Source organism: Oratosquilla oratoria, chromosome 19, assembly GCF_046742065.1.
Source record: "Oratosquilla oratoria isolate Oo_2021 chromosome 19, ASM4674206v1, whole genome shotgun sequence".
Classification (NCBI taxonomy): domain Eukaryota; kingdom Metazoa; phylum Arthropoda; class Malacostraca; order Stomatopoda; family Squillidae; genus Oratosquilla; species Oratosquilla oratoria.
The window spans coordinates 33,697,898-33,725,397 of NC_134795.1; the positions used below are offsets into that span (position 1 = coordinate 33,697,898).

The 27,500-nt window shown below is 40.0% G+C and overlaps 1 protein-coding gene across 1 annotated transcript in view; it reads left to right on the forward strand.

Annotated features, from left to right (window-relative positions):
• LOC143035585 (uncharacterized) overlaps positions 1–27,500 on the forward strand; it is a 106,906-nt gene that overhangs the window by 78,731 nt on the left and 675 nt on the right. Inside the window, exons 5-10 of the mRNA XM_076202451.1 lie at positions 11,536–11,706; positions 12,086–12,277; positions 18,047–18,223; positions 21,340–21,462; positions 22,508–22,589; positions 24,600–27,500. The exon at positions 24,600–27,500 is cut by the window's right edge and continues 675 nt beyond it. Coding sequence (XP_076058566.1) covers positions 11,536–11,706; positions 12,086–12,277; positions 18,047–18,223; positions 21,340–21,462; positions 22,508–22,589; positions 24,600–24,699 — 845 coding nt within the window. The 3' untranslated portion in view covers positions 24,700–27,500. The remainder of the gene's footprint in view (positions 1–11,535; positions 11,707–12,085; positions 12,278–18,046; positions 18,224–21,339; positions 21,463–22,507; positions 22,590–24,599) is intronic.

Genomic DNA, 27,500 nt, shown 5'->3' on the forward strand with positions numbered 1-27,500 from the left:
AATTAAAACTATAACAATGTAAATAACAATTAAAATACATAAATAAATGCATTGGTATAGTTGAATAACAAACAAACAGGTAAATAGTAAATGATAATAAATTGACATATAACTAATAATAAATGAAAATCAGACAGACAAATTATAACAAAACAAAAACAAATAATATAACATAAATTATAATAATTATAGCATCTTACTTAGGTATTTATCTAAATTATTCTTAAAGCTTCGAACTGAACTACATTGCACTACCTGTGCAGGAAGTTTATTCCATTCATTAACTACACGGTTGGCAAAGTTGTTTCTACCTACTTCCAAATTGAATCTATTTCCGGACAGTTTGAGACCATTGTTTCTTGTCTGATTCTCATTCAATGTGAAAATTTGGTCAATTTTGATGTTGTCAATTCCCTTTAAAATCTTAAAGACCTGTATCAAGTCACCTCTGAGTCTACGCTTTTTTAGGGAAAACAGATTCATGTGCTTAAGTCGATTTTCGTATGATTTATTTTTGATATTTGGAATCAGTTTTGTGGCTCGCCGTTGTACTTTTTCCAGTCTGTCAATGTCTTTAATGAGATTCGGTGACCATACGGAAACAGCATATTCCAAATGTGGACGAACTAACGATTTATATAGCTTGTTAATGAGTGATGGACTTTTGAAATCAAAAGATCGCGCAATCAATCCCAGAATCTTATTTGCTTTCTCAGAGGCTGAAATACACTGCTTGGATGATTTGAGGTCGTTACTGATAATTACGCCGAGATCTTTTTCACTATCCACTTTTGTTAACGAATTTCCAAATAACTTGTAATCGTACTTGCTGTTATTTTTACCTATGTGCATTACCTTGCATTTACTTGTGTTAAATTTCATTAGCCACTTTTCAGACCATTGCTGTAATTTATCTAAATCTTCTTGAATATCTAATTGGTTTGAGTGATCATTTGCCACTCCGCACAGTTTTGTATCATCAGCAAATTTGGAAACAGTAGATTTTAGTCCATGGTCTATATCATTTATATATACTATGAATAGAAGTGGCCCAAGAACGGAACCCTGAGGAACTCCACTTGCAACACTTTTCCATCCAGAAGTTTTTCCATTTAAAACAACTCTCTGTTTTCGACCTTTCAACCAATTACTAGTCCAACCTAATAGGCTACCACTTATTCCATGCAAAGCTAATTTAGTAAGAAGTCTTTCGTGTGGGACGGTATCAAAAGCTTTTGCAAAGTCTAGATATATTAAATCTATATTGTTTCTTTTGTCAAAATTCGAGACAACTGTGTTGTAGAATTCGAGTAAGTTAGTCACGCAAGAACGTTTCCGTCTGAAACCATGTTGGCTATCATTTATCAAACGGTTACTTTCTAAATGATATTCGATAGCATCTCTGATGATAGTTTCCATTATTTTTCCTACGATCGAAGTCAAACTTATAGGCCTATAGTTATTTAGTTTCTTTTTGTCACCTTTTTTGAATATGGGAGTAACGTTAGCTAGCTTCCATTCTCTTGGGACATCTCCGGATATGATGGATTTCTTGAAAATCATTTCTAATGGAACAGCAATCTCATTTTTCATTTCCTTTAAGATTCTTGGATGCCAACCGTCAGGCCCTGGTGTTTTATTAACTTTGAGTTTCTCTGTACACCTTTTAATTGTTTCTTTTGTTATATTTACCGTAGTGAGTAAGTTTACCCCAGACTTTTCACAGGTTTCAGTTTGGAATTCACTTTGAGGTGTTTCGTTTACGAATACCGAGCTAAAATAATTGTTTAAGAGATTACACATTCCTTCATTTGAATATTCAAGTTGACCGTCAGCAGATAATAGTGGACCAATGTGATTCCTAACAACCTTTTTATCTCTAATGTAACTATAGAATTCTTTGGGATTCTCTTTGGATTTCTCAGCGATGTTCATTTCGTATTGTCGTTTTCTTTTTCTTATTGTCTTTTTTAAATCTCTCTGTATTGATACATAACTTTCATAGTCATTAGATGCACCCGAGCACTTATATTTCTTATAAGCCTGTTTCTTTTTAGCAATACTTTTTTCAGTTTCTTTGTCGAGCCACTTTGGGCGAACCTGATTTGGGGGACGTCTGTCCTTAAAAGGAATGTAAGTTTGAATCATCTTAGTGAGCGTATTTTGAAATATTTCCCACATCTGATCTACAGGCCTTTCGTTTAATTTTTCCTCCCAATCTGTAAGCTGAAGCTCCTGACGTAGTTCTATGAACTGAGCTTTACTGAAATCGGGTATTTTAGAAGCACAAGTATCTATTCTAAAATTGTTTAGGAGTTTGAATCTGACTAAGTTGTGATCGCTATTTGCAACAGATTCACCGACTTCTACATCAGTTGCCATGCTTTCGCGGCTAGTGATCAATAAATCGAGTAAGTTTCCATATCTTGTGGGCTCTTTTACATGCTGAATTAAGTAATTGTCACCAAGAAAATCAATCAAGCGACTACCTATATGGCCATGTTCAAGGGTCATCCAATCAATGTCAGTAAAATTGAAATCACCCATTATCAATAAATCCCGGTTGCAGAAACTAGACAGTTCTTGAAATAACAGTTTGTCGTCTGCTAATGATAATGTCTTTGGCCTATATATTACACCTATATTCATTTTTTGTCCATTTGTTTGGGTTAACTCAACCCACAAACTGTCATATGCATCCTGTTTCACTTTCTCTAAAACACAAGCATGAACATTGTTTTTAACGTACAATAGAACACCCCCACCTTTCTTGTGGTTTCTATCCTGATGAAAGTGTTTAAATCCCGCAATATTAAATTCAGCTTCGAACTCTGTACCATTTAACCATGTCTCAGTTATTCCTATCATATCGAGATTTTCGCTTTTGACATACGCCTGTATTTCTTGAAATTTGTTCCTAATACTACGAGCATTAAAGTACATAGTTTTAAGAAACTCCTGATTATTTCTTTTTGACACATTTTGAGTTTCAATATCATGTCTTATATTATCATTTTGTTTTTTATTTATGCCTTGCTCTATATTATTATTATTTGGTCCTTCATTGACATTCAATGCCTCATTAACATTTCTCCTATCAAAATTAACATTTCCCCCATCACGGACATCTGGTCGATTACGGTCATCCGATCTATTTTGTACATTTTGTCCCCCTACGTCACCGTGATTCACGCCGTCCTCCCGTCGTTCAGTGACATTATGTCCGGCATCCCTTTCTAAAATTATATTTTGTCCTCCAGTGACATTATATCCTACCGTGATATTTTTTCCTCCACTATAATTACATCCCATCGTGATCTTTTGTCTTCCACTGTCATTACATCCTATCTTGATATTTTGGCCTTCATTGACATTCTGTCCGGTATCTCTTCCTAAAATTATATTTTGTTCTTCACTGACATTATATCCTACCGTGATATTTTCTCCTCCATTATCATTACATCCTATCGTGATATTTTGTCCACCACTATCATTATTTCCCATCGTGATCTTTTGTCCTCCACTGTCATTACATCCCATTGTGACATTTTGTCCTAAGACATTACATCCTAATGTGTCATTTCGTCCTCTAGCGATATTACATCCTATCATGATATTTTGGCCTTCATTGACACTCCCCCACCCATTCCACCTCATGCAATCACAAAATCATCCATATACAATCATTCTCCATTCACCCCTGTCTTCTGTCCTCTCCCGTCCTTCCTCAACAGACATTCCCCTCTTCCCCAAAGCCCCCTTCACCCCATCCATCCACCCTATTCTAGGACGTTCCCCTCATGTTCACTCCCTCCACATCTGCCTTCCATACCTCTTTTACTAGTCTTTCTTCACTCATTCTTTCCATGTGTCCAAACCATCCTAATATTCTTTCATCAACCCTATCTCCCAGCTCCTTTTCCACTCCTGTTCTCCTCCTCACCTCCTCATTTCTCACTCTATCTAGCCTAGTAACCCCCATCATACTTCTCAGACACCTCATCTCAAACACATTCAAACTCCTTCTCTCTTCCTCTCTTATGTTCCATGTTTCTGCCCCATACATTGCTGTTGGCACAATCACTCCTTCATACAGTCTCCTCTTAGCATCCATTCCCAAATGTCTATTCCTCATTACACTCTTTAATCCACCAAGGCATTTACTCGCTTCTCTCAATCTACATTCTACCTCCACCTTCACTCCACCTTTTCCTGCCACATTTGCACCCAAGTATCTAAAACTATCCACTTCCTCCAGTCGCTCTCCCTTAATGCTCACTTCCAGTCTACTGCTACTTTCACCCCTTGTACATCTCATCACCTTACTTTTACCCACATTTATCTTTAGCTTTCTTCTATCACATACTCTCCCAAACTCTGTCACCAATTTCCTCAATCCCTCCTCCGATCCTGCCACAAGCGCAGTGTCGTCCGCAAACAACAGGTGGCTCACTTCCCACTTTTCTCCATTTTCTTTAACCATCTCCAATCCCTGACCCACTACCCTTGCATTTATCTCTCGCACTACCCCATCCATGTATAAGTTGAACAGCCAGGGCGACATAACGCATCCTTGACGAAGTCCCACCTTTACCTCGAACCACTCACTCTCTCCATTTCCAATCCTGACACAAGCTCTACTACTCTCATAAAAACTCTTGACAGCTCCTAGAAGCTTTCCTCCTATCCCATATATCTGCATAACCTCCCACAGTGCCTTTCTGTCTATCCTATCATAAGCCTTTTCCAGATCCATAAAAGCCCAAAAAACATCCTTCCCATTTCCTATAGCTTTCTCACATATCTGTCTTACCACAAAGATCTGATCTACACAACCTCTACCTGTCCTAAATCCACACTGTTCCTCACCAATTACTCCTTCTGTTCCTCTCCTAATCCTCTCAGTCAAGATCCTTCCATAAGCCTTCCCAACTACACTTAACAAGCTAATCCCTCTGATACTACTACATTCACACTTGTCACCTTTTCCCTTGTAAAGAGGAACTATACAGGCACTCCTCCAGTCCTCCGGCAATCTACCCTCTCTCCAGCAAACATTGAATAACCTCACCAGCCAGTCCACCATCACTGTACCTCCCTTTTCCAGACATTCTGCATGGCATCCATCCAGACCAGGTGCCTTACCTGCTTTCATCATCTTAACAACTGCCTTCACTTCATCCTTCCTTATTTCTCCTCCATTCTCCTCACTCATCACTCTCATTTTCTTCGCATTTCCCACTGCAGCTATCTTTCCCTCCCTATCCTCCTTCACATTTAGCAACTCCCTAAAATATTCTGTCCATCTTCCCCTTACTGCCTCTCTCTTCCATTATCATCTCTCCATCTGCACCTTTTACCTTTTCTTCTCTACTTGATTCGCCTCCTCTTCCTCTCTTAATTTCTTTACAAAACATCTTTTTATTACTTTCAAAATTTTCTGTCATACTCTTACCCCATTTCACATCTGCTCTCCTCTTTGCCTCCTTTACCTTTTGCTTTACTTCTCTTTTCTTTTCTTTGTACCTCTCATATGACTCCCTCGTCCTATTTTGTAACCAATCTGTGTAAGCTCGCTTCTTCTCTTCTACAACCTTCTTTGTTTCCTCATCCCACCATTCACTACCCTTTCTTCTATTTCCCCCTGTCCTTCTTGTTCCACACACCATCCTTGCACACTTTATGACTCCCTCTTTGAACCATCCCCATTCCTCCTCCACACCCAGCTCTACTCTATCCTTCACTCCCTCCCACTCCTCCTTCAGCTTCTTTTCGTATTCCTTCTCCTTTTCATTTTCATTCAAAGAGTTCACTCTAAGAACCTCCCTACCTTTTGTCCCTTTCCTCTTTCTCCATCTATCCTCCACTCTCAACTTACCTTCCACCAAAAAATGATCTGATATTCCCCCACCCTCTCCCTTTAGCACATGTACATCCTTAACTCTTCCTATCATAATCCTATTTACCACTACATAATCCATTAGCGCTCTATCTACCACCCTTCCCTCCACCACCCTCTCCCATGTGTACTTATGCTTGACTTTCTTCCGAAACACTGTATTTGCTATCATCAACTCTCTTTCTAGACATATTTCCACCATCAACTCTCCACTACGATTTTTTCCTGAAACTCCACATTTCCCAACCACTCCATCGATTGGACCATTTCCTACCCTAGCATTAAGGTCTCCCAGTACTATTACATTGACATTTCTTCCTAAATCCTCTATGCACTCATTTAAATCTATCCAAAAGGCCTCCCTTTCTTCTACACTCTTCTCACTGCCAGGCCCATATGCACTTACAAAGACCCACATCTCCTTTCCCAGTTTCACCTTCATCCACATTATCCTTGAGGAAACCTCCTTCCACTCCACTACACGTTTACCTATCTCTTCACTTACTAGAATAGCCACCCCTTCCCTCCCTCGCCCTCTCTTCACTCCTGATAACCTCCCACTTACACTCCCAAACTTACACTCACCCTTCCTTTTCAACTTAGTTTCACTCAAAGCCAACACATCCATCTTTCTTCTCACAAACATACTACCTATCTCTTCCCTTTTACTCTCATCTGTACCACATCCACGCACATTAAAAGACCCAAACCTTAGGGTGCTGGTCCGAAAACTCCCAGACTCTCTTATGCCTTTACTTTTTCGTGTAGGAATGTCCCCTGTGGGGCTACAAGGAGAAGGATGCCTAGTCCCACTCCCCGTCCCTTTCTTATCGCCTCTTACGATCCAAGTGGGAATACTTGGTGGCAGTATTCTTTTCCCCCACCACAGGGAATTCCCCCACCACAGGAAAAGAATACTCAGAGAAATGGTACAGGACAGCAACAACAACAACAACAACAATAATAATAATAATAATAATGATATATTTTTTTTTTCACATCCGACCTAGATATGGATCAAAAGGTCTCCTGTCGGCATGCTCCGCCTTTGTAATCCTTTGCAATCCTTTGTGATAATAATAATAATAATAATAATAATAATAATAATAATAATAATAATAATAATAATAATAATAATAATAATAATAATAATAATAATAATAATAATAATATAATAATAATAATAATAATAATAATAATAATAATAATAATAATAATAATAATAATAATAATAATAATAATAATAATAATATAATAATATAATAATAATAATAATAATAGTAATAATAATAATAATAATGATAATGATAATGATAATAATAGAAATATCATTATCAATGATAATAATAATAATGATAGTAATAATAATAATAATAGTAATATTAATAATAATAATAAGACCTAATAGTAATAGTAATAATAATAATAATAATAATAATAATAATAATAATAATAATAATAATAATAATAATAATAATAATAATAATAATAATAATAATAATAATAATAATAATAATAATAATAATAATACATACATACATATACCAAGGCTTTTTCCCCCTAACAAGGGAGGTAGCCAAAAAGGGAAAGGCATAAAAACACTCCCACCCATTTCATCCCTAAATACACTCCACACACCTCCCACCCTCCCTCTCATCTGAGCACCTCCTGGATGACGGGTCATCCCTGCACCCTGCCCACCGCCCTGGGTCAGAAGCAGTGTCGCAAGACACAGCACATCCACAGCAAGGCCGCTTCATTTAATCGGCGACCCCCCCTCTCCGTCCCCCCTTGCATATAAGGAGAGGACGGGGAGAAATAATAATAATAATAATAATAATAATAATAATAATAATAATAATAATAATAATAATAATAATAATAATAATAATAATAATAATAATAATAATAATAATAATAATAATAATAATAATAATAATAATAATAATAATAATAATAATGATAATAATAATAATGATAATTATGATAATCATAAGACTAATGATATTGATAATAATGATGATAATTATGATAATGATAATGATAATAGCAATGATAATAATAAAGATAATTATAATGATAATAACAGTGAAAGAAATAATTAGTCCTTATGCTCACATGGATCTGTTGAGAAAAAATTTCGTTTTTGAGGGTGGAGGGTGAGTAGGGGAGGAGGAGGAGGACGTGGGTTGCTCTGCAGTGTAAAAGTAATGGTCGCTGTTTTTCTAGAATCTTCTCTAAATACCTCACGTATTTCTCATTGCTGATTTATCTCACATTAAACTCTTTTCCCACTGTCCCTCATCCACCTTCTTCCCATCATCCACCCCCTCCACTTCACCCTCATTCACCCGTTCCCACTTCCCTTCACTTACACCCTCCCCCTCCTTCTCCCCCTCCCCTTCCCCCTCCCCTTCCCCTTCCCCCTCCAACACCCTCCCCCTCTCATCTCCCCTCACTCTCACCTGCCCCTCCTCCCCCCTCCGACTCCCCTCACCCTTCCCCTCACCCTCTCATCTCCCCTCACTCTCACCTGCCCCTCCACTTCCCCCTCCCCTCTCCCTCCCCCTCCCCCTCCCCGTCTCTCCAAAATCGGCCGAAATCATTTCCGTTTTGGCTCGGAATCTGATAATAATCTGCGGATTTCCTGAAATCAGCTTGACTTCAGACTGAAAGGCTGAAAGCGGCTCCAATTATGACCAGGTGGATGGGGGGGGGATTGGGGAGAGGGGTGCTGGAGGAGAAGGGAGGGAGGGAGAGGAACACAACGTAACCTGAGCTTCACACTAGCCACTCGGGGTGGGGGGGGGGAGGTGGGGGGACTGTGGAGGGGGGCTACCACAGATATGAATAAAATCTTCTGACGACAAAAAGGACCACACGGAAGGGAAGGGTACCCTATCTACCTTTGGTGACGTCTCCTCAGCTGAATAAATTCGTTTGGCGGCAATTATGATTAAATAAATAAATCTCGCCACCGGGAGATCAGTCGCCGGTTGTCAACACTCCTTATGTAAAAGGGTGGAGAAATCAGAGTTGAAATTGATAAAGAGAGACCTTAGGCTTGGGACGAAGACCGAGTGTCAGCCCGCCGGGACTGCGCCTTATAGGCAGCGGGGAGATGATTCTTCCTGGCGTCCTTCTCGTAGTTTTTTTTTTTTTTTTCGATTCATTTCAGGCTAGGGCCAAAGTGACATGTTCTTTTATTCAGGCTGATGTTCAATTATTTTATCAAACGAAGAGAAAAATCCACCCTTTGTGGCGGGGTTGATTCCGGTTTTAGTGCAAGTTCACCTCTCTCAGAGCTGTATGTTTTAATATTTGTGTGTGTGTGTGTGTGTGTGTGTGTGTGTGTGTGTGTGTGTGTGTGTGTGTGTGTGTGTGTGTGTGTGTGTGTGTGTGTGTGTGTGTGTGTGTGTGTGTGTGTGTGTGTGTAATTCACCATGGTCTTGGATCACGTGTTGGACTCGTGATCGACAACTATTTCCCTCCCGGAAGAGAGCTCAGAGCTCATATATGACCGATCTATGGTTAATGCTGTGACCTTACACACACACACACTCAACTCTCCGTCCACGAGAGTCGAAGTAACAACTCGTAGCGCAGCGATACTGAAATTAGTTCAGCCCTGGTCGGGATTCGAACCCGGACCGCCGTAATGGCAGGCGAGAACTCTACCACTGCGCCACGAGTTGTGTGTGTGTGTGTGTGTGTGTGTGTGTGTGTGTGTGTGTGTGTGTGTGTGTGTGTGTGTGTGTGTGTGTGTGTGTGTGTGTGTGTGTGTGTGTGTGTGTGTGTGTGTGTGTGTGTGTGTGTGTGTGTGTGTGTGTGTGTGTGTGTGTGTGTGTGTGTGTCTGTGTCTGTGTCTGTGGGTTAATGTGTGTGTGTATATATGTGTGTGTGTGTGTGTGTGTGTGTGTGTGTGTGTGTGTGTGTGTGTGTGTGTGTGTGTGTGTGTGTGTGTGTGTGTGTGTGTGTATCTGTACGTGCGTGTGTTTCTGTGTGTTTCTGTGTGTGTGTGTGTGTGTGTGTGTGTGTGTGTGTGTGTGTGTGTGTGTGTGTGTGTGTGTGTGTGTGTGTGTGTGTGTGTGTGTGTGTGTTTGTGTGTGCGCGCGCGTGGGGGGTGTTGGTGTATGTGGGTGTGAGGATATGTGTGTGGGTGTGTGGATGTGTGTACGTGCGTGCGTGCGTGTATGTGTGTGTGTGAGAGAGAGTGAGAGAGAGAGAGAGAGAGAGAGATAGAGTGACAGAAAGAGAGAGTTTGTGTGTGTAGGCGCGCATGTGCTTGTACATGTAAAAAAAATCCATTGCTTCAGCCACATCACCAATTGACTTCCTTTCTTCCCAGAGTGGTTCACGGCGATTAATAAAACCACATAACGACAAGCAGGGTAAGAATAAAAATACTATCAGGTACGGAAGGGATTATATGAAATCCCCAACTTGGCAATGTAAACATTCCTTTGCCTCCCCCTTCCCCCCCTCACCACTCTCCCTCCCCTCCCCCCTTTTCCCCCTCTCCCCGTTTCAAATGAATTCGTCTTTTCTTAATTAACTAGTTTATTCGCTCCTCTGTGTTTCATTCGTTTGTTTATTTATTGGTTTATCAATTTACCTCGTCAGGAAGCAGCTAATTGCTCTCCCATCTTGTCTCCTTTTCGCATTAGTTCCTGTTTTATTTATTCATTGATCAATTTATTTTCAAAATTATTTCCCTTTTTATGGATATCTTTAACATATTTATCTATTCAATTATATTTTTACCTGCTGTTTTTTATTATTTCTATTTATCTATCTGTTTGTTTATTTGTCTGTTTATATAGTTAGAAATATATATGTAATGTTATTCTGTGTCCGTCCTTTTTATATACAGAGAGCTCTATTGTAATTTTTTTAATCAAAATTAATTTCTATCCATTTTTATTAGACTATTCTATAAAGGCACAACGTTTAGATAATTTGTTAATCACTGTATTTGTCATAATTTTCGTTTTTATTTTTATTCCTATCTTTTGTTATTTTCATATGTATTCTTATTTTTCTTATTTATTTTTTATTATGATCATTATTATTTCATTTTGGCTATTTTTTCTTAACTTTTCATTTATATTTTATTATCATTCATATTATTTTTTCTTTGTGTTTCTATTTCATTATTTACATTTTACTATCATTTTTATACATTTCTCTCTATTTCTAATGTTACAGTTCATATTTTTATTTACTTTTTATTTTACAATTTATATCTTATCAACCATTTCATTTATTTGTCTATTTCTAATTTATCTATTTGTTTGTTTATCTACTTATTCATTTATCTATTTCTAACTTATCTATTTATTCATCTACTTATTTATTTATCTATTTACTTTCTCATTTATCTACTTATTTTCTCATTTATCTATTTATTTTCTCATTCATCTGTTTATTTTCTCATTTATCTATTTATTTTCTCATTTATCTGTTTATTTTCTCATTTATCTATTTATTTTCTCATTTATCTGTTTATTTTCTCATTTATCTATTTATTTTCTCATTTACCTGTTTATTTTCTCATTTATCTATTCATTTTCTCATTTATCTATTTATTTTCTCATTTATCTATTTATTTTCTCATTTATCTGTGTATTTTACAGAGGCCCAGTTCGAGCGTACGTGTGACACGGTTCTGGCCGAGCAGACAGGTTGGGTGCAAAACGTAGGATACCCGGAGTACTACCTAGGGCAGAGCGGCGAGTGCACCATGACCATCCGCGTGGACGAGGGGCAGCAAATCGCCCTCACCTTCACCGACATCCACATGCGAGGTAACCATGAAGAAAGTTAATTAAACCTTCTAGGTTTTAAACGTAAAATGCAGACAATTTCATTTTTTTTTTTTTTTTTTTTTTTTTTTTTTTTAGTAGCCGCTGTTTGAGATTTTCCTAAATGTAGACTAATGTGCAAGGTACCTAGAAAAGGGTTCGTTAACATTTCTAGTTTAGGGAATTAATCTAATATTTTTTTGTTTCTAAGTTTTTTTTTAGCTTTTCGTTGAGCCTGTACTACCCACTGAAGTTTTTTTTTTTTTTTTTTAGATTTTAGATTTTTTGAGTTTTTGTAGAGGCTGTTGTATCTCTTTAAGTAGGTAGGAAAATTAATCCCGCCAACAAAATACTATTCTTTTTTTCTTTTTTCTTTTTGCAGAGATCATTCAGCCAATGGAGAAAGAGTGCCGGGACAGCATCTCTGTGCAGGAGGGAAGCAAGCAACTCCTCTTCCGCTGCGGAGAGCTGAAGAAGCCCCTGACCATCGAATCCGAGGGGAATGCCCTCAACATCACCATGAAGACATCGATCGACCTCTTCCCCAAGAGGGGATTTGTCGCACACTTCCAAGGTCAGACCCTGAATAGCCACGGGCAAGGACCCTCTTTTATTCATCTATTTATTCATTTATCTATTATTTATCTATTTATTTGTTTTTTACTTATTTGTTTATTTTTCATTCATCTATCTATTCTTTATTCATTCATTTATATATCTCTTTATTTTCCTAATTATTTATTTATTTACATATTCATTTGTTTATTTATCTATCTATATTTATTTTTCTATTATTTCCGTGGGGAAGGACCTTTCGCCCTCCCCCCCATCGTTTTTTTTTTTTTTTTGGGGGGGGGTGAGGACCCGTGTTCATTGAGGTAAGATTTTTTTGTATTCTTGTATTGTATATTTTTGTGTCTTCTTTATTTTTAGTGTGTTGTTGTTTTTTATATTCAATTGCATTTTTTGTGTGACCCAACTTCGTTATAGACCGAAAGGTTTCCTGCCAGTATACTTTTATCACCTTAACTCATTAAAATGTAACTAAAAGATTTAAAGGTTTCCCTTTTGGTGGAAACGAAGTGGGGAAAGAGAAACAGGAAAAGAGAAAAAATTAAAGAGAGAAAAAGAGAGAGAGAGAGAGAGAGAGAGAGAGAGAGAGAGAGAGAGAGAGAGAGAGAGAGAGAGAGAGAGAGAGAGAGAGAGAGAGAGAGAGAGAGAGAGAGAGAGGACAAGGATAAAGAGAGAAAAAATATAGAGAAAAATATGTAAAGAGAGAAAAAAGGATTGGAGAGAAAGATTATGAAGAGGGAAAGTAAGGACAAAGAGATAAAAGGGATAAAGAGAAGTATGCAGAAAAGAGACAGAAATATTGGGTCACAAAGAGAGAAAGAGAGAAGAAGGAGATATGTGAGATCTTTGTCGAAAAGAGTGAATGGTCCAGAGAGGTTGAAGAGGAGGAAGAATTTCCACAAGAGCGAATCAAATGACCATCTCTCTCTCTCTCTCTCTCTCTCTCTCTCTCTCTCTCTCTCTCTCTCTCTCTCTCTCTCTCTCTCTCTCTCTCTCTCTCTTTCTCTCTCTCTTTCGCGAGGCCAAAGAAAGGGACAAGAGAGAGGGGCAAGAAGAGAAGGTCACAGAGAGTGGGAAAGAGAGAGAAGGTCACAGAGAGTGGGAAAGAGAGAGAGGACCACAGAAAAGGGGAAGAGATGGATATGGTCAAAAAGAGAGGGAGGCAGAGGAGGGGGAAAGAGAGAGAGCTACAGAGGGAGAAGAGAGAGGGAGAAGAAGAGAAGGTCACAAAGAGTAGAAAAGAGAGAGAGGGCCACAGAAAGGGGGAAGAGATAGAGATGGTCAAAAAGAGAGAGAGACAGAGAAGTGGCAGAGAGAGAGAGCTACAGAGGGAGTAAAAAGAGGGAAAGAGAGCCAAGAGGAGAGCTACAGAGTGAGTAAAAAGAGAGAGAGAGAGAGATCAAAGAAGAAAGAACTACAGAGAGTGGGGAGAGAGTCAAAAAGAGAGATCTACAGGGAGAGAGAGATAGAGAAAGAGGGGGGATGAAGAGAAGGCCACAGGGGGTGAAGGAAGAGAGAGGGGAGCCAAGAAGAGAGGGCCATAGGAAAGGGAAAAAAAGAGACAGAGATCTAAGAAAAGAGAAACAGACTACAGAAAGAAATGAAAAAGAGTAAAAATGAGATAGTATAGAAGAGAAGAAAAATGGAGATAATAGGTAAAGATGGGAAGAGGAGGCAGAGGAAAAAGTTGTAGAATAAAATAACAGAAGAATGTAAGAAGAAAAGCAGAAGAATACAAGAGAAGGAAGAAAGAGGTAAATAACAGAAGCTGAGGAAAGATTAAAAAAAAGAAGGGATGGGGGACAGAGTCAGAAAGATGAAATGACAAGGGAAAAGATAATAGAGAGAAGAAAAGGAAACAAGAAAAATGAGGACACGAGGAGGAAAAATAGAGGACAAATAACAGGAAATGGAAGGCGAAAGATGTCTTTGTTTTCTTTCTTTTTCGTTCTGTTCCTGTTCCTGCCGTCCTTGTTCTTGTTTTGCTTTTGTTCTTGATCTTTGTTTTTTGTTCTCTTTCTTGTCCTTGTCCTTGTCATTGCTCTTATTATTGGCCTTGTTTTGTCGTTGTTTTTTCGTCATTCTTGTTTTTGTTCTTGTTCTTGTTCTTGTTCTTGTTTTTGTTCTTATTGAAGGAGGAAAGGCCAGAGGGAAAAGAAGAACGAAAGAGAGAGAAATGGAAGGCGTAAGGAGACCCGGCGGCGTCAGACCTCAAGGCGGCTCAAGACGAAGTGGAGGAAGAGGGAGGAGGGAGGAAGATTGGAGGAAGAGGAGTACGAGGAAGGAGGAAGAGGAAGGAGGCGGAATAGGAGGAAAAGGAATGAGGAAGAAGGAAGGAAGGGAGGAGGGAATAGGAAGAGGATGGAAGAGGGGAGGAAGAAGGAAGAAAGGAGGGTAGGGGGAGGAGGAGGAAATTGGAAGAGATGAGGAGGAAGGAGGATGTGTAGGATGAGGAAGAGGAAGATTAGGAGGAAAATGGAGGAGGAATAGAATGGAGGAAGAGGAAGAAGGCGAAGCAGGAGGAGGAAGAAGGAAAAAAGAGGAAGGAGAAAGAAGAGGAGGAAGAGGAAGGAGGCGAAGTAGGAAGAAGGAAGGAAGAGGGATAGGAGGAAGGAAGAGAGGAAAAGAAGGAGGCGAAGTAGGAGGAGGAAAGAGGAAGGAGGTGGAGTAGGAGGAGGAAGAAGGAGAGTAGAAGAGAAGGAGGAAGGAAGAGATCAAGAGGAGGAAGAAGAGGAAGGAGGCGAAGTAGGAGGAGCAAAAGGAAGGAGGCGGAGGAGGAAGAGGTAGGAGGAAGGAAGAGAGGAAGGGAATGAGGAAGAGGAGGAGGAGGAGGAGGAGGAGGAGGAGGAGGAGGATGCAATCCCAATAAGACAGCAGCAGAGGAGGGGAAGATTAAAAGACGAGTTAATCTTGTCGAAAGAAAATACATTTTGCGGAAAGAGGGAAGGTGCCGTGGCAGAGAAGATGTAGTCAGGAAGAGGAGATGGGGGGAGGGGGGAAGGAGTGGGGTGTAGGGGAAGGGAGGAAAGGAAGGGGGTGTAGGGGAAGGGGGGAAAGGGGGGGAATGTTTTCTTCCCATGTGAAGTGTCAAGGTATGCTTGGATTTGGCCACCTACCCCATTTAACAAGGGCGAAAGGGTCATTGGGGTGTATATACGCATATGCATATACATACATACGTACGTACATACATATATACATACATACATACATATATACATACATACATACATACATGCATACATACATACATACATACATACACGCGTACATACATACATACACACATACACAGATACGTATATACGTACATACGTACATACATACGTACGTACATACATTCATACAAATGTACGTACATACATACATACATACATACATTCATACATATAAACGTACGTACATGCATACATTCATACATATAAACGTACGTACATACATACATACATCAAAGGGCCTTTTTGACCGTATAAGGCGGTGGCCGCGTCAAGTTATGGTCCCACTTTACACATAAATGTACACATGTTAGGGAATTATCTTCATTCTCTCCATCCCGTTTTTATTCTATTCAACTTCGTTCTGTATAATATATTCAGAATACTTAACAATGTTCACAATATCTTTTTTTTTTTTTTTTGTCTGAGTCTTTTTCCTTTTTTCTTCACAGACTTTTTTTTTCTTTCCTTTTCAGTATTTCTTCTTTCTACAATATCCATAGATCTTTTTTTCATTTTTCCTCTTTATCAGAATTCTTATTATATTTCTCTATTCATTTACTTTTTTCTGTGTTCATTTACTCATAGACAAATTTTTCGATCGATATCTGTAAACAGTTTCTTTAAAAAATCCTCTTTTCAGAGTTTTGTTTTTATCTTGTTCTTCACGGACATTTTTCAAAACAATATATATATATATATATATATATACATATATATATACATATATGCATATGTATATATATATATATATATATGTGTGTGTGTGTGTGTGTGTGTGTGTGTGTGTGTGTGTGTGTGTGTGTGTGTGTGTGTGTGTGTGTGTGTGTGTGTGTGTGTGTGTGTGTGTGTGTGTGTGTGTGTGTGTATGCGTAAGTAACCACTAGGAAGAGTAAACTAACGAAGCAGAGCGCTTTCGTATAATTACATCTTAAGTGCTGATACAAAGGAGTTATAAAATGAAGAAACAAGGTACAGAATATATGACTGAGTGAGACATGGTGAAGAGGGAATTCGGAGAGGTAGTGGAAGAAGTACACGTGACATTTGATACCGTCTTGGTAACCAACAAGTATGGGACAATTGCTCATAACTGGTATATTACAATTTAGATAATTTGAAATTTCATGGCAAATATAACTATCTAGTTTGTACAAACCTTGATGGAGATTTACATCTATTCCCTTACTAGATTTGATCAAACTGCATTCAATTAAATTTCTTTCTGTGATGTTATTGTTGTATGTGATGACTTTAGCGTTATCCCAGTCAAATGGGTGATCAAAATGGTTCATGTGGTTGAATATGCCGCTAGATTGGTTTCCCTCTCTAACGTATTTTTTGTGTTGATTGATTCGTGTTCTGAGTGTTTTAGCAGTCTGACCAACATAAAACTGACTACATGATTTACAAGGTATTTTGTACACACACCCTTTATCACTATTGACAGAATTATTTGTGAGTAATTGTCTTACATTGTTCTTATTGTTAAAAACTACATTAATGGAGCCATTGGATAGCCACTAGGGAACCTCTGAGAATCCCTGTGGGATTCCATGTGAAAGCCTCTAGGAACTCCTGAGGAGCCCATTAAGAACCCCCTGAAACTTCAAGGGGAGCACTTGCGGAGCTCCTGGGATGCACTCTGGAAACTCCTGGGGAGCCTCTGTGGAACCCCTTGGAAGCCCTCAGGGGAGCCCCTGGTACTAATAAAAAAATCCCTGTAATTGGACCGAAACCGGAAATCCCTCAAGGGAACACGTCCCCTCCGGCCCGGTTATGTGATTCGTCCCGGTGTGTCTCTGCAAGGTTGCTGAACACCATGGCCGATACCGCGCAAGACAAAAACAGGCAACGCCATTTTTGGAGTTGGATAACAAAGGGAGATATTCACTAAGCGATGTGAGGAAGAATAAGAGTTTAAAACAAGAGTTAGTTAACATTCACAGAAGTGAATTCCCTGAAAAGTACATGTCCTCTTTGTCTCCTTTCGGCAAGAAGAAAGCTTATGAGGCATCAGAAATCAAGAGGAGTATTTTGTTGTTCTTTAGAAAAATTAAGAGCCTAGAGGAGGAGTTTAAGAACAATCCAGCTCAACAACTGAGTCTTGAGGATCTTACAGATTGCGATGGAGTTATAGACCATGAAGAAGAGAAGCGACTTGTGTTTCACTACTGGGTGGGATACAAATCATTTATATCCCAAAGTGGGTGGTTTAGCGCTAACGAGGATTTCAGACACTATTATTTCGACATAAAATAAAAGCAGCCCGTAGGGCTGGGCGCCGAAGGCGCCTGCGAGCGAAGCGAGTTCACCCGAAGGGCCGAGTCCCCGCATAGCGGGGTTGGGCGCAGCCCGTTGCTCCTATATATAAATTCCTTAACCTTTTTCCTCTTTCTAGAATTTTTATCATATATCTGAAAAACAGTATAAAGAAATTTTCTAACCATTATCTTCTTTTCCAGATTTTTTTTCTCAAAGACAATATAGACAAATTCCTGAACCTTTTTCCTCTTTATCCAGATTTTTTCTCATCTTTTCTCTTTTTCTTTCAGCCGTGGGCTGCGAGTCACCAGCGACTCCTGAGGATGGCTACCGCTCCTTCCGGAACGACACTCACGCCGAGTACCTCTGCTGCGTGCAGCACCTGTTCCCTGACACACTCACCCGCCACCGAGTCCTGTACTGCCTCGACGGCTACATGTGGAACGATACTCTGCCGGACTGCGTAGGTGAGTGGAAGTGAGATCCCAAGGTTGAGGCCCGGAAACGAAGCCCGGAGGTGAGGTCCCAGTGTTGAGACCCGGAATTGAGGTCCCAAGGTTGAGACCCGCAATTGAGCCCCGGAGGTGATGTCCCAAGGTTGAGGCCCAGAATTGAGGCCCGGAGGTGAGGTCTTAATAGTGAGGCCCAGAATTGAGGCCCGGAGGTGAAGTCTCAAGGTTGAGGCCCGGAATTGAGGTCCCAGGATTAAGGCCCAGAAATGAGGTCACAAGATTGAGGTACCAGGATTGAGGCACAGAAGTGAAGCCCTAGAATTGTAGTCTCACAATTAAGGCCCGTAATTGAGGTACCAGAATTTAGGCCTCATAATTGAGGTCCCTCAATTGAGGCCCGGATTTGAAGTCCTAGAAATTAGGCCTCAGAATTGAGGTCCCAGATTTGAGGCCCCAGGAGTTAGGCTTCATAATTAAGGTCCCATAATTGAGACCTGGATTTGAGGTCCCACAATTGAGGGCTCAGAATTGAGATCCCACAACTGAGGTTCCATATTTGAGGTCCCACAATTGAGGCCCAGGCTTGAGGTCCCATATTTGAGGCCTCAGAATTGAGGTTCCACAATTGAGGCTCGGGTATTTGAGGTCCCAGAATTGAAACCCAGAATTAAGGTCCCATAATTGAGGCTCAGGATTGAAGTCTAGGTCCAAAATCGAGGGACTGATTTGAGGCCCAAAATTGAAGTTACAGAGTGATAGAGATGAGATTAAAATCTCAATATTGAGGCTACACGTTGATAAAGATGAAGATAGAAGCCGGGATTTGAGACCCAAAATTGAGGCTACAGGGTGATAGAGATGAAGTTAGCGAGCCAGAATTGAGACTGTAGGTTGATGAAAGTGAGATTAAGGATTCAGAATTGAGGCTACATATAAATAGAGAGTGGACATTGAAACCCAAGATTGAGGCCACAAATTCATGGAGATGAGATTAGAGGATTGACTCCCCATAAACCCTTGCTAATGTACATCTATGCTGTACATCTATGTTGTACAGCTATGTACATTTTGTACAAATGTGTTTAAAATATACGGGTTTCAGTGTATTACGTACAACAGAACCAAATATTGCACATTTTATTTATCTATTTATCGATGTATTCATATAGTTGTTTGTTCAGTTATTGAATTAGTTATGTGTTTATTTACTTGTTTATTCATGTATTCATTTTTTCGTTTATTCTGTTAATTTCTGTATTACTTTGTGTGTTTGTTTATCGTTTTATCTGGAGTATTCATCTATTTATTCATTTATTTATTCATTTATTGGTTTATTCATTTATCTGCTTATTTATTTATCAATTTATTTATTCATTTATTTGTTTTTTTCATTTCTATACACAGTGGAGGAATTTCTTTTCATAACCAAGATAGGAAATGAATGAACTACCCTGGCGGAAGATGAAATTATAAAAAGGACCTCCCGATATGGAAGACACTCTTTCAGAAATAAAAAACCCTCTTTTCCATGCAGAACGGTGATTTGCGTTCTCATCTTTCTTTCTCCTTCTCCTTCTCCATCTCCTCCTCCTCCTCCTCCTCCTCCTCCTCCTCCTCCTTCTCCTTTCTCTTCCCCTTCCCCCTCCTCTTCGTCCTCGTCCTTGTCCTTGTCCTTGTCCTCCCCCTTCTTCTCCTCCCCATCCTCCTCCTTCTCCTCCTCCTTCTCCTCTTCCTCCTTCTCCTCCTCCTCTTTCTCCTCCACCTTCTCCTCTTCCTCCTTCTCCTCCTCCTCCTCCTTCTCCTTCTCCTCCTCCTTCTCCTCCTCCTTTTCCTTCTTCTTCTTCTTCTTCTTCTTCTTTTTCTTCTTCTTTTTCCAACGAATAGTTTCAAACCCATGACAAGGTAAGGACCACCTTTGGGGATCGAACCTGAGACTTGGGAGACATGGAGTAGAATCAATACCAGGAAACGACTCTGGACTGTTTTCCGGGCGCATCTATCCTTGTGTACAATCTGCCGAGAAACGAGAATGAGAATGAAAAGAGGAGAACATAAGAAAGGTGAAAATACAATGGAAATTGAGACTCAGGAAGTCGAAGACAAAGAAAAAGAAGAAGCGGAAGAAGAAGAGGAAGAAGAAGAAGAAAGAGGTGCGATAAACGGTTGGAAATGGAAGATGATATAAATGCAAATTGAGATAAGAGAATGAGAAGGAAGGGAAGGGATGTTGGGCGTAAAGCCAGAAGAGCGTACAAACGCGATTGCAAATATGGTGTCCGTTTTGACGTCGGATTTCGTTCGCAGCGAATCTAGAGGCAACAATCATTACCATCACAATCATCATCATCATCACCATCACCACCATCACCATCACCACCACCACCATCATCATCATCATCATCATCATCATCATCATCATCATCATCATCATCATCATCATCATCATCATCATCATCATCATCATCATCATCATCATCATCATCATCATCATCATCATCATCATCATCATCATCATCATCATCATCATCATCATCATCAAATCTACTCTGCGAAACTGAACCTCTTCCTTGCCTGGTCGAGGAGAAAAGGACAAAGAAAGGAGAGGTAGAGGAGGCACAGGGATTGATGTACAAGAACCTAAAGATAACGTAACCACTCAGTTTCTTCTACACCTGGAAGACTTCAACACGAACTCAAACCTCATGTGAATAATATCTGTTTCTATTGACTAAATATTTTACAACACTAGTTGGTTTTTTATATATTACTTATATTCTTATGTTATTATATTTTTATATACTGTACATTACATTTTATATTTGCTGCTCATAAATGATGTAACTATCATTTGTTCTAACTAGTGAACAGTTTCCAGTAGTACAGTATAGCCCAGGGGTTCTTAACATATTGTTTCATGTATCCCGCACTTTATGAATTACTGTTCTCTAGCCTCCTGGAGAAGACAATTTCAACACTGCATTTAATTATCTTGCACCCACTAACACTACTAGTTTTCAGTGTGTGGCCCACATAGTGGCACTATGTGGCACCCTAGTGGTCTATGGACCGCAGGTTGTAGACCACTGGTTCAACCTTTTATAACCGGTGACTGATCTTTCGTTCTCTTCAAGACATGGACGACCTGCTGGCGGAAGGGAAGCTTTCCGAAGAACAGTACCATCACCTGTACAACGGGTCTTCTTCCCCTGGAACTGCACATGCAGAGTTCCTCAAGCAACCTGACTTTGTCTTTGGTAAGAGCCAGTCACTTACTCGTTTGAATGTCCTTAACCACGGCCCCACGGCAGCTAATTACGGTACACGGAACGTCGCGTACATTTCTCCTGGAAGAAATGTAGGACGTTGTTGAGTGTGGGATTGTTTCTATGTACAGTAATCCCTCTCATATCCAATAGTGACTGTGTCACAGGGTGTTCGGATTTGGAGTGTGTTTGGATACGCGAGGTAGAATTACCGACCGACCCACGCAGTCTCCACTCCGTGACTCCAGTACTAGATTTTCAATTTAGTTTGGATCTATTTTTATGTCATTAGCTAGCAGGAAGCAATCACCAGTTGTCAGCTCCTCTTAAAGAAAAAGTAAAGAAAAACATATTTCATAAAAATCTAAGGCTTGATAATAAGAACGAGGGGTCGGACCTCTAGATGAAGGTGAGGGCGTTGAATTTTGATGACAGGCGGTGGAGAGATGATTCTGACGTCCACCCTGTAAGACAACCATTTGAAGGTGACCATCTTTGGCCCCAATCGTGAGCTTTTATTCCAAATTGGCTCACTGGAGATCTACCATGACTTGATAGCGGGTGGCGAACGTGGATTTATATTGATCTCTTCTCTAACTCTTTGTCAAAATAGAATTTGCAGGTTATTCTATGGGTAATATCAGATTGTTTCATTTATCTGAGGAAATGTCCCGGGATTGAATAACCGATAACGCACTTACCACACCTTAGTAAGTTAGTTAACACATACATGAACAAATACATATAAAAATAATAGAGCATTTCCAGCTGACATAACCCATTTTCATGACTAGACCCCCGTTGCTTCTTGCTCGACTTATGCACGAGTATAAGACCATGTACTAGACTTTTTATTGAACCCTGCCTTTGTTGACCTTGTTACTCGCTTATTCCTTTGTATCTGACATATACCTATTTTCATGACTAGATACCCTTTGTTTCTTGGTCGACTTATGCATGAGAAAAAGATCATGTAGACTTTTTACTTTTGACCTTATTACTTTTGACCTTATTACTCACTTATTCCTTGTTGCAGACTTGGTGCTTCCAACCATCATCATGTCCGTCCTGGTGGTGGGCAACGTCGTCGTCGTCTTCCTCATCATCTACTGCAGAAGGTGAGGAACTTGAGCCGAGGTTCTCAACCTATTTTCACATGTACCCCATACTTATGAATTGCTATTCTTTAATCTCCTGGAGATTATGCCAACACTAAATTTAATTGTTTTGTATCCACTAAATGCCCGTGGCTTTCGTTTGGCGGGACCACTTATGAACCCCCGTGGCCCACTAGGGTTCCATGGACCACAGGTTGAGAAGTACTGAATTAGAGGAACTCCGCTCTTCGTCTCCTGAACTCCATCATTCAGGGACTTCCACGAGGAGGTCAGGATTTGATCCTGGTCCTAGTGTTACAGGAACAATGACGGGAACCTGTGTTTGGTGATCCTGCAAGATGGACAGCAAAGGTGCCCGTTTTCAGCAACCCGTCAACCCCCTCATTTCCATTAGGAAGTACAGCCCGGAGAGGTTCAATCGTTCTCTGGACTGGGTCCAAGACTTTCTCTTTTAACTTGAAGTGTATTTCTTAAACTTTTTTCACATACAAGCAACAGGCTGTGCCCGACCCCGCTACATGGGGGCTCAGCCCTTCAGGCGAGCTTGCTTCGCTCGCGGACGTCCCGCTCTCAGCCAATCAATCGTCTCCATTGCCGTGACGTCACCGCTCTCGGCCAATCAGTTGTATCCGTTGCCGTAACGTCACCACTCTCTCAACCAATCAGGGGCCGGAGGGGACATGTCTCCTTCAGGGATTTTCGGTTTCCGGTCAAATTTAGATCGATATCAACAGGAATGCTCTCCTCTCCGTACCACTCTGTACCGGTGACATAGAAACAGCTCCACACTTATACAATTCAGACAACAGTCTAAAATGTCTTCCAAGAGAGATCTATGGGAGGTATCAAGGACCATTACCAGCCTCTATGTGGCTGCGAGTCATCCATTTAGTGGAACTCAAGGCAACATCTGATTGGTTGATTCTAGTCCTGCAACTCATGGTTTTCCGCTCTTTGGATAGTTTATGAGAGTAGACGGATACTTTAAAGAGTTAAGTTTTGTGAAAACTGGAGATGCCTTCAGCTGATGTTACCAAAGTTCGGGGAGTTAAACACATCCGCCTTCCGGAGACCAAACTACGACCTTTCTTCACCCCGATTTGGGGTATAGCCCTATGGGTTGACTGTCTCTTCCTGTATCGGGGCATGGGAATCCAGCAAGAGGTCGCAGGATAGAAACGCTGGTTAGCTATAATCTATGACAACAGCAACAACAAGATGTCCTCCAGCCAGTTGTCTGCTTTCTCCGTTCTTTCTTACAGGACTCCCACAGCCAACAGCTACGGCATGGCCCAGAAATCACTCTGAAAAGAAATTTTGTAGTGTTGCCTGTATTGTGTTAATGTTGAACAGTTAAAGATGCCATGTTCCCTGTCTTCTGTGTAGTGACTACATCCGGGGCATTTGGTGTCAGTTATCTGTGTTTTGTTGATATTACTTCTGTGCTGGAGATTGGGGGGATGACCTAACAGAAGTAGGTTTGTGTGAATCTTACGTGTCTTGAGTTTTTATGGGTTTATGACTGAGTTTTTGTCTAGCTGCGTTGTTTTTTATCTGAGCAGTTGGTGGGGGGTAGGAATAACCATTCATCCACAAGGAGCTAAGATAAAAGCGACAAGTGGTTGTTGGTTGAGTGTGGGAGGGGTGAATGGTGGGTGCATGCCTTGGGGGAAAAGGCCTTTTGGGATGTGTATTTTTATAGATATGTCTGAGGTACTTGTAAGGATGTAGCTGCTTGGCTTTTCAAGGAGTATTTTTAACATAGTTTGTGAGGTAGCGTTTTTGACAAAATAGACTTGTCTAGAGTGCTTGTTTAAGAATGTAGTTGCATGGCCTATCAAGGAGAGTTTTTAACAAAGTTTGTGAAAGAGGATTTTTCACAAAATAGACTTGTCTGGATTACTTCTTTTTAAGGATGTAGTGTTTTAAACAGTTTATTGTTTTGTCAGAGAATGTTTTAGAGTAAAAAAACACTTTGATTTACACTAAAAGTAAACATTTCTTCCACAGGAGCACCATTGAGGAGGCAGTCAGGAACGAGGAACTTGAATCTATAAAAGCAAACCCTGAGAGCACAGATGGCGAGGCCACAAGTCCCTGCAGTGTGTAAACAATATGAAGAAGTACCCACTGAGCAACTCAATTTAATTCATAACACATGCACGCTCATGCGCGTGATTGCAGACATGCACATACACATACACTTGCATAAACACACACGTACACACAAACAAGTAAACACGGTCAGTATTCTAGGCAGGAGGTTGTACATACCCTGCTGACCAACAGAAATAATTTTTTAACTTACATACTTGCCAAGAACGTATCGGTTCTGGATCGAAAAGGTTTTAGAAAATTTACGATGATCACTATCATTTGGCAGCCTTTCGACGACTCAAAAAATCCCTGTGCTGAGACATTTCTTGTGCGTCTGTGGTGATTTTCAATTTTTTCCTTCGGTTGTTTTACAAACCCGGAATACAACTCTAGTCGAAAAAAGAGCGTTTTGTAAAGACAGCAAACACATGACTCAAGGTCGGGTTATTTCATATCTGACAGCTAAAGAAGATCACGCCTCAACCAACGCAACTTGCGATGGTGTCGGCTGTGGATTGACCAGAAGAAGCCCTCTAGTTTGCACCCGGAGAAAAAGTTCTTCAGCCTCAAAAAGCAACGGTTCGTAGAACCAGTGGAGAGGTTAATCTAAGGATTTCACCTTGTAAAACCAGCGTTTCACAGCTACCATGTAAAGTGGGTATTTATTTGGGAACTAGGGGAGTGGGTAACAAAGATCCGTATTCTCAAACAAAATTCAAGGACCTCGACGTCAAATTGGGTCACAATTCTAGGATTTTTTTTCTTCTCATGAATCGGTTTGCAATTCTTGAAAGGCGATACAGAAGGCCCTGAAATTTCGTTTATCAATACGGATGAAGTAAATTTGACAAAGTAATATCACTAGAGGACCATTGCCATATTCAATGTGGCACTGACAAGAAGGTTGTAGACGACTTGTTGACCCTTCAGTGCCCAGTACAAAATATTTATATGATACACTGGGTCTTGATGGGCTAACAGAGAGTATATTATTCCCTTAGAGGAATATGTGAATATTCAAAAGACTAAGTATACTCATATCCTTCATCGTAAGTCTTCATCGCAGTTTTGTGGAGACAAAGTGGGTCAGCATCACGCCCTGGAAAGAAATAAAACAGAATCTTCCATTACTGAGTCAATTTATATATCGGTGATTTGTGAAAGCTGAAAGTGATTGGAAGGGTTTGTGTGCCATTCAGTCCTGCCACCTCCCTCAGTCTCTTGCTTTTAACATGACCCCCCCCCTCCCCAACCATTCTCAAAATGTAAGGCACGAATGGGTGCACGTTCCAGAACAATACTCCACATGTTTCCTCCCTGTATCGCATATACTTATGGACTGCTGTCCTTCACCTCCCAGAGACCAATTTCAAATACTGAGTTATATCACTGAGCATCCACTAACTCCCACTAATTTTTGGTTTGTGCACCCACTATAGACTCCAGGAAGCCCATGGGCCCAATTTGAGGGCCACAATTAAAACAAAAAAAAAAGGTCCCACTAAAAACAAACTACTCTTCTTCCCTCCCTCCTTCACCCCCTCCCGCCCATCTGTCCTTTCGTGTGGTAAATAAGCTGAGAAAATTATGTTTATATCAAAATGTTGTTGCTACCAAGTGATCAATCAACAATATAACTTTTTTAAAGTATCCCGTTATGTAAAGAAAATCCATCTCATGTTTTATTTAAAGTGTAGCTGATTTAAACTAGACAACACCTTAAGGCGTTCTAGAATAAAAGAGGCGAATAGTAATGTTGATTCTAAGAAATTAGTGTTTAGATTAGGGAATAGAATATAATCAAACATGTCTGGGGAGAAATTGGCCTCAAGACTGACTTTTTTATTTATTTATCTATTTATTGATTTACTTATTTATTTATTTATTTGTTTACTATTTATAATCCACTCTTCATGTTCCTTAAACTGTTCTTTGCGATTCTTGATCATCTCGTTTTCTTTATCTTAAAATAAAGCAAAATGGAGAAAATTAACACTTTGATAGGCTAGAATTCTGTGTCCAGTGAGACACTTGAAGGCGAATGAGTATTGCAAAGCTTTAAAATCGAGACAGAAACTCTGTTAAACCACAACCCTTTACAACAATGTGTACATGACGTCGAAACGTGGGCGCCTCATGATTCACAAACCCACAAGCGTTATTTTTTTTACCAACAATGATACTTTGAGTCATTTTGTTATGAATTATAAGCAATAACACAACTGTTCAATGTAACTCATGTGTTGTGATGTGGACATAAATAGTTGTAGTATTGTTTACTATCTATAACAAAATCTGTTAAAGTAGACAAACGTTGTTGACTGAGAGTCATTAACATTCACTATTTTGTGTTTATAACGAAGACGAGCATTACATACACAACAGAACATCTTGAAGGGACTAACGATGGTTACCTGCAAGTAGTAGTCCTGTGAGACGGACATCAAAGAGAATCATCTCCCTACCGCCCGTCTTCAAAACCCGTCAACACCCTCACCTTCAACTGAAGGTGCAGCCCCGAGGGGCCTGTATTCGGTCTCCGGACCGATCCCCAAGCTCTTTCTATCAACTTTGACAAATCCCTCCTTTTTTCACATAAAGAGAACTGACAACCTACAACAGGTCCCTTCCCCTCACTACTACAAGAAAATAACAGGAAACAATCCTACATAAATACAACACACACAACAACCCAAATTTTCTTCCCAAGGAGATCTGTGGGAGGACCCAGGGACCATTGTCAGCCACTGTGCGTCTGCGGGTTTCTAGTCATTGAAACTCGAGACACGTGTTTTAAAGCATTTCACAAGTTCT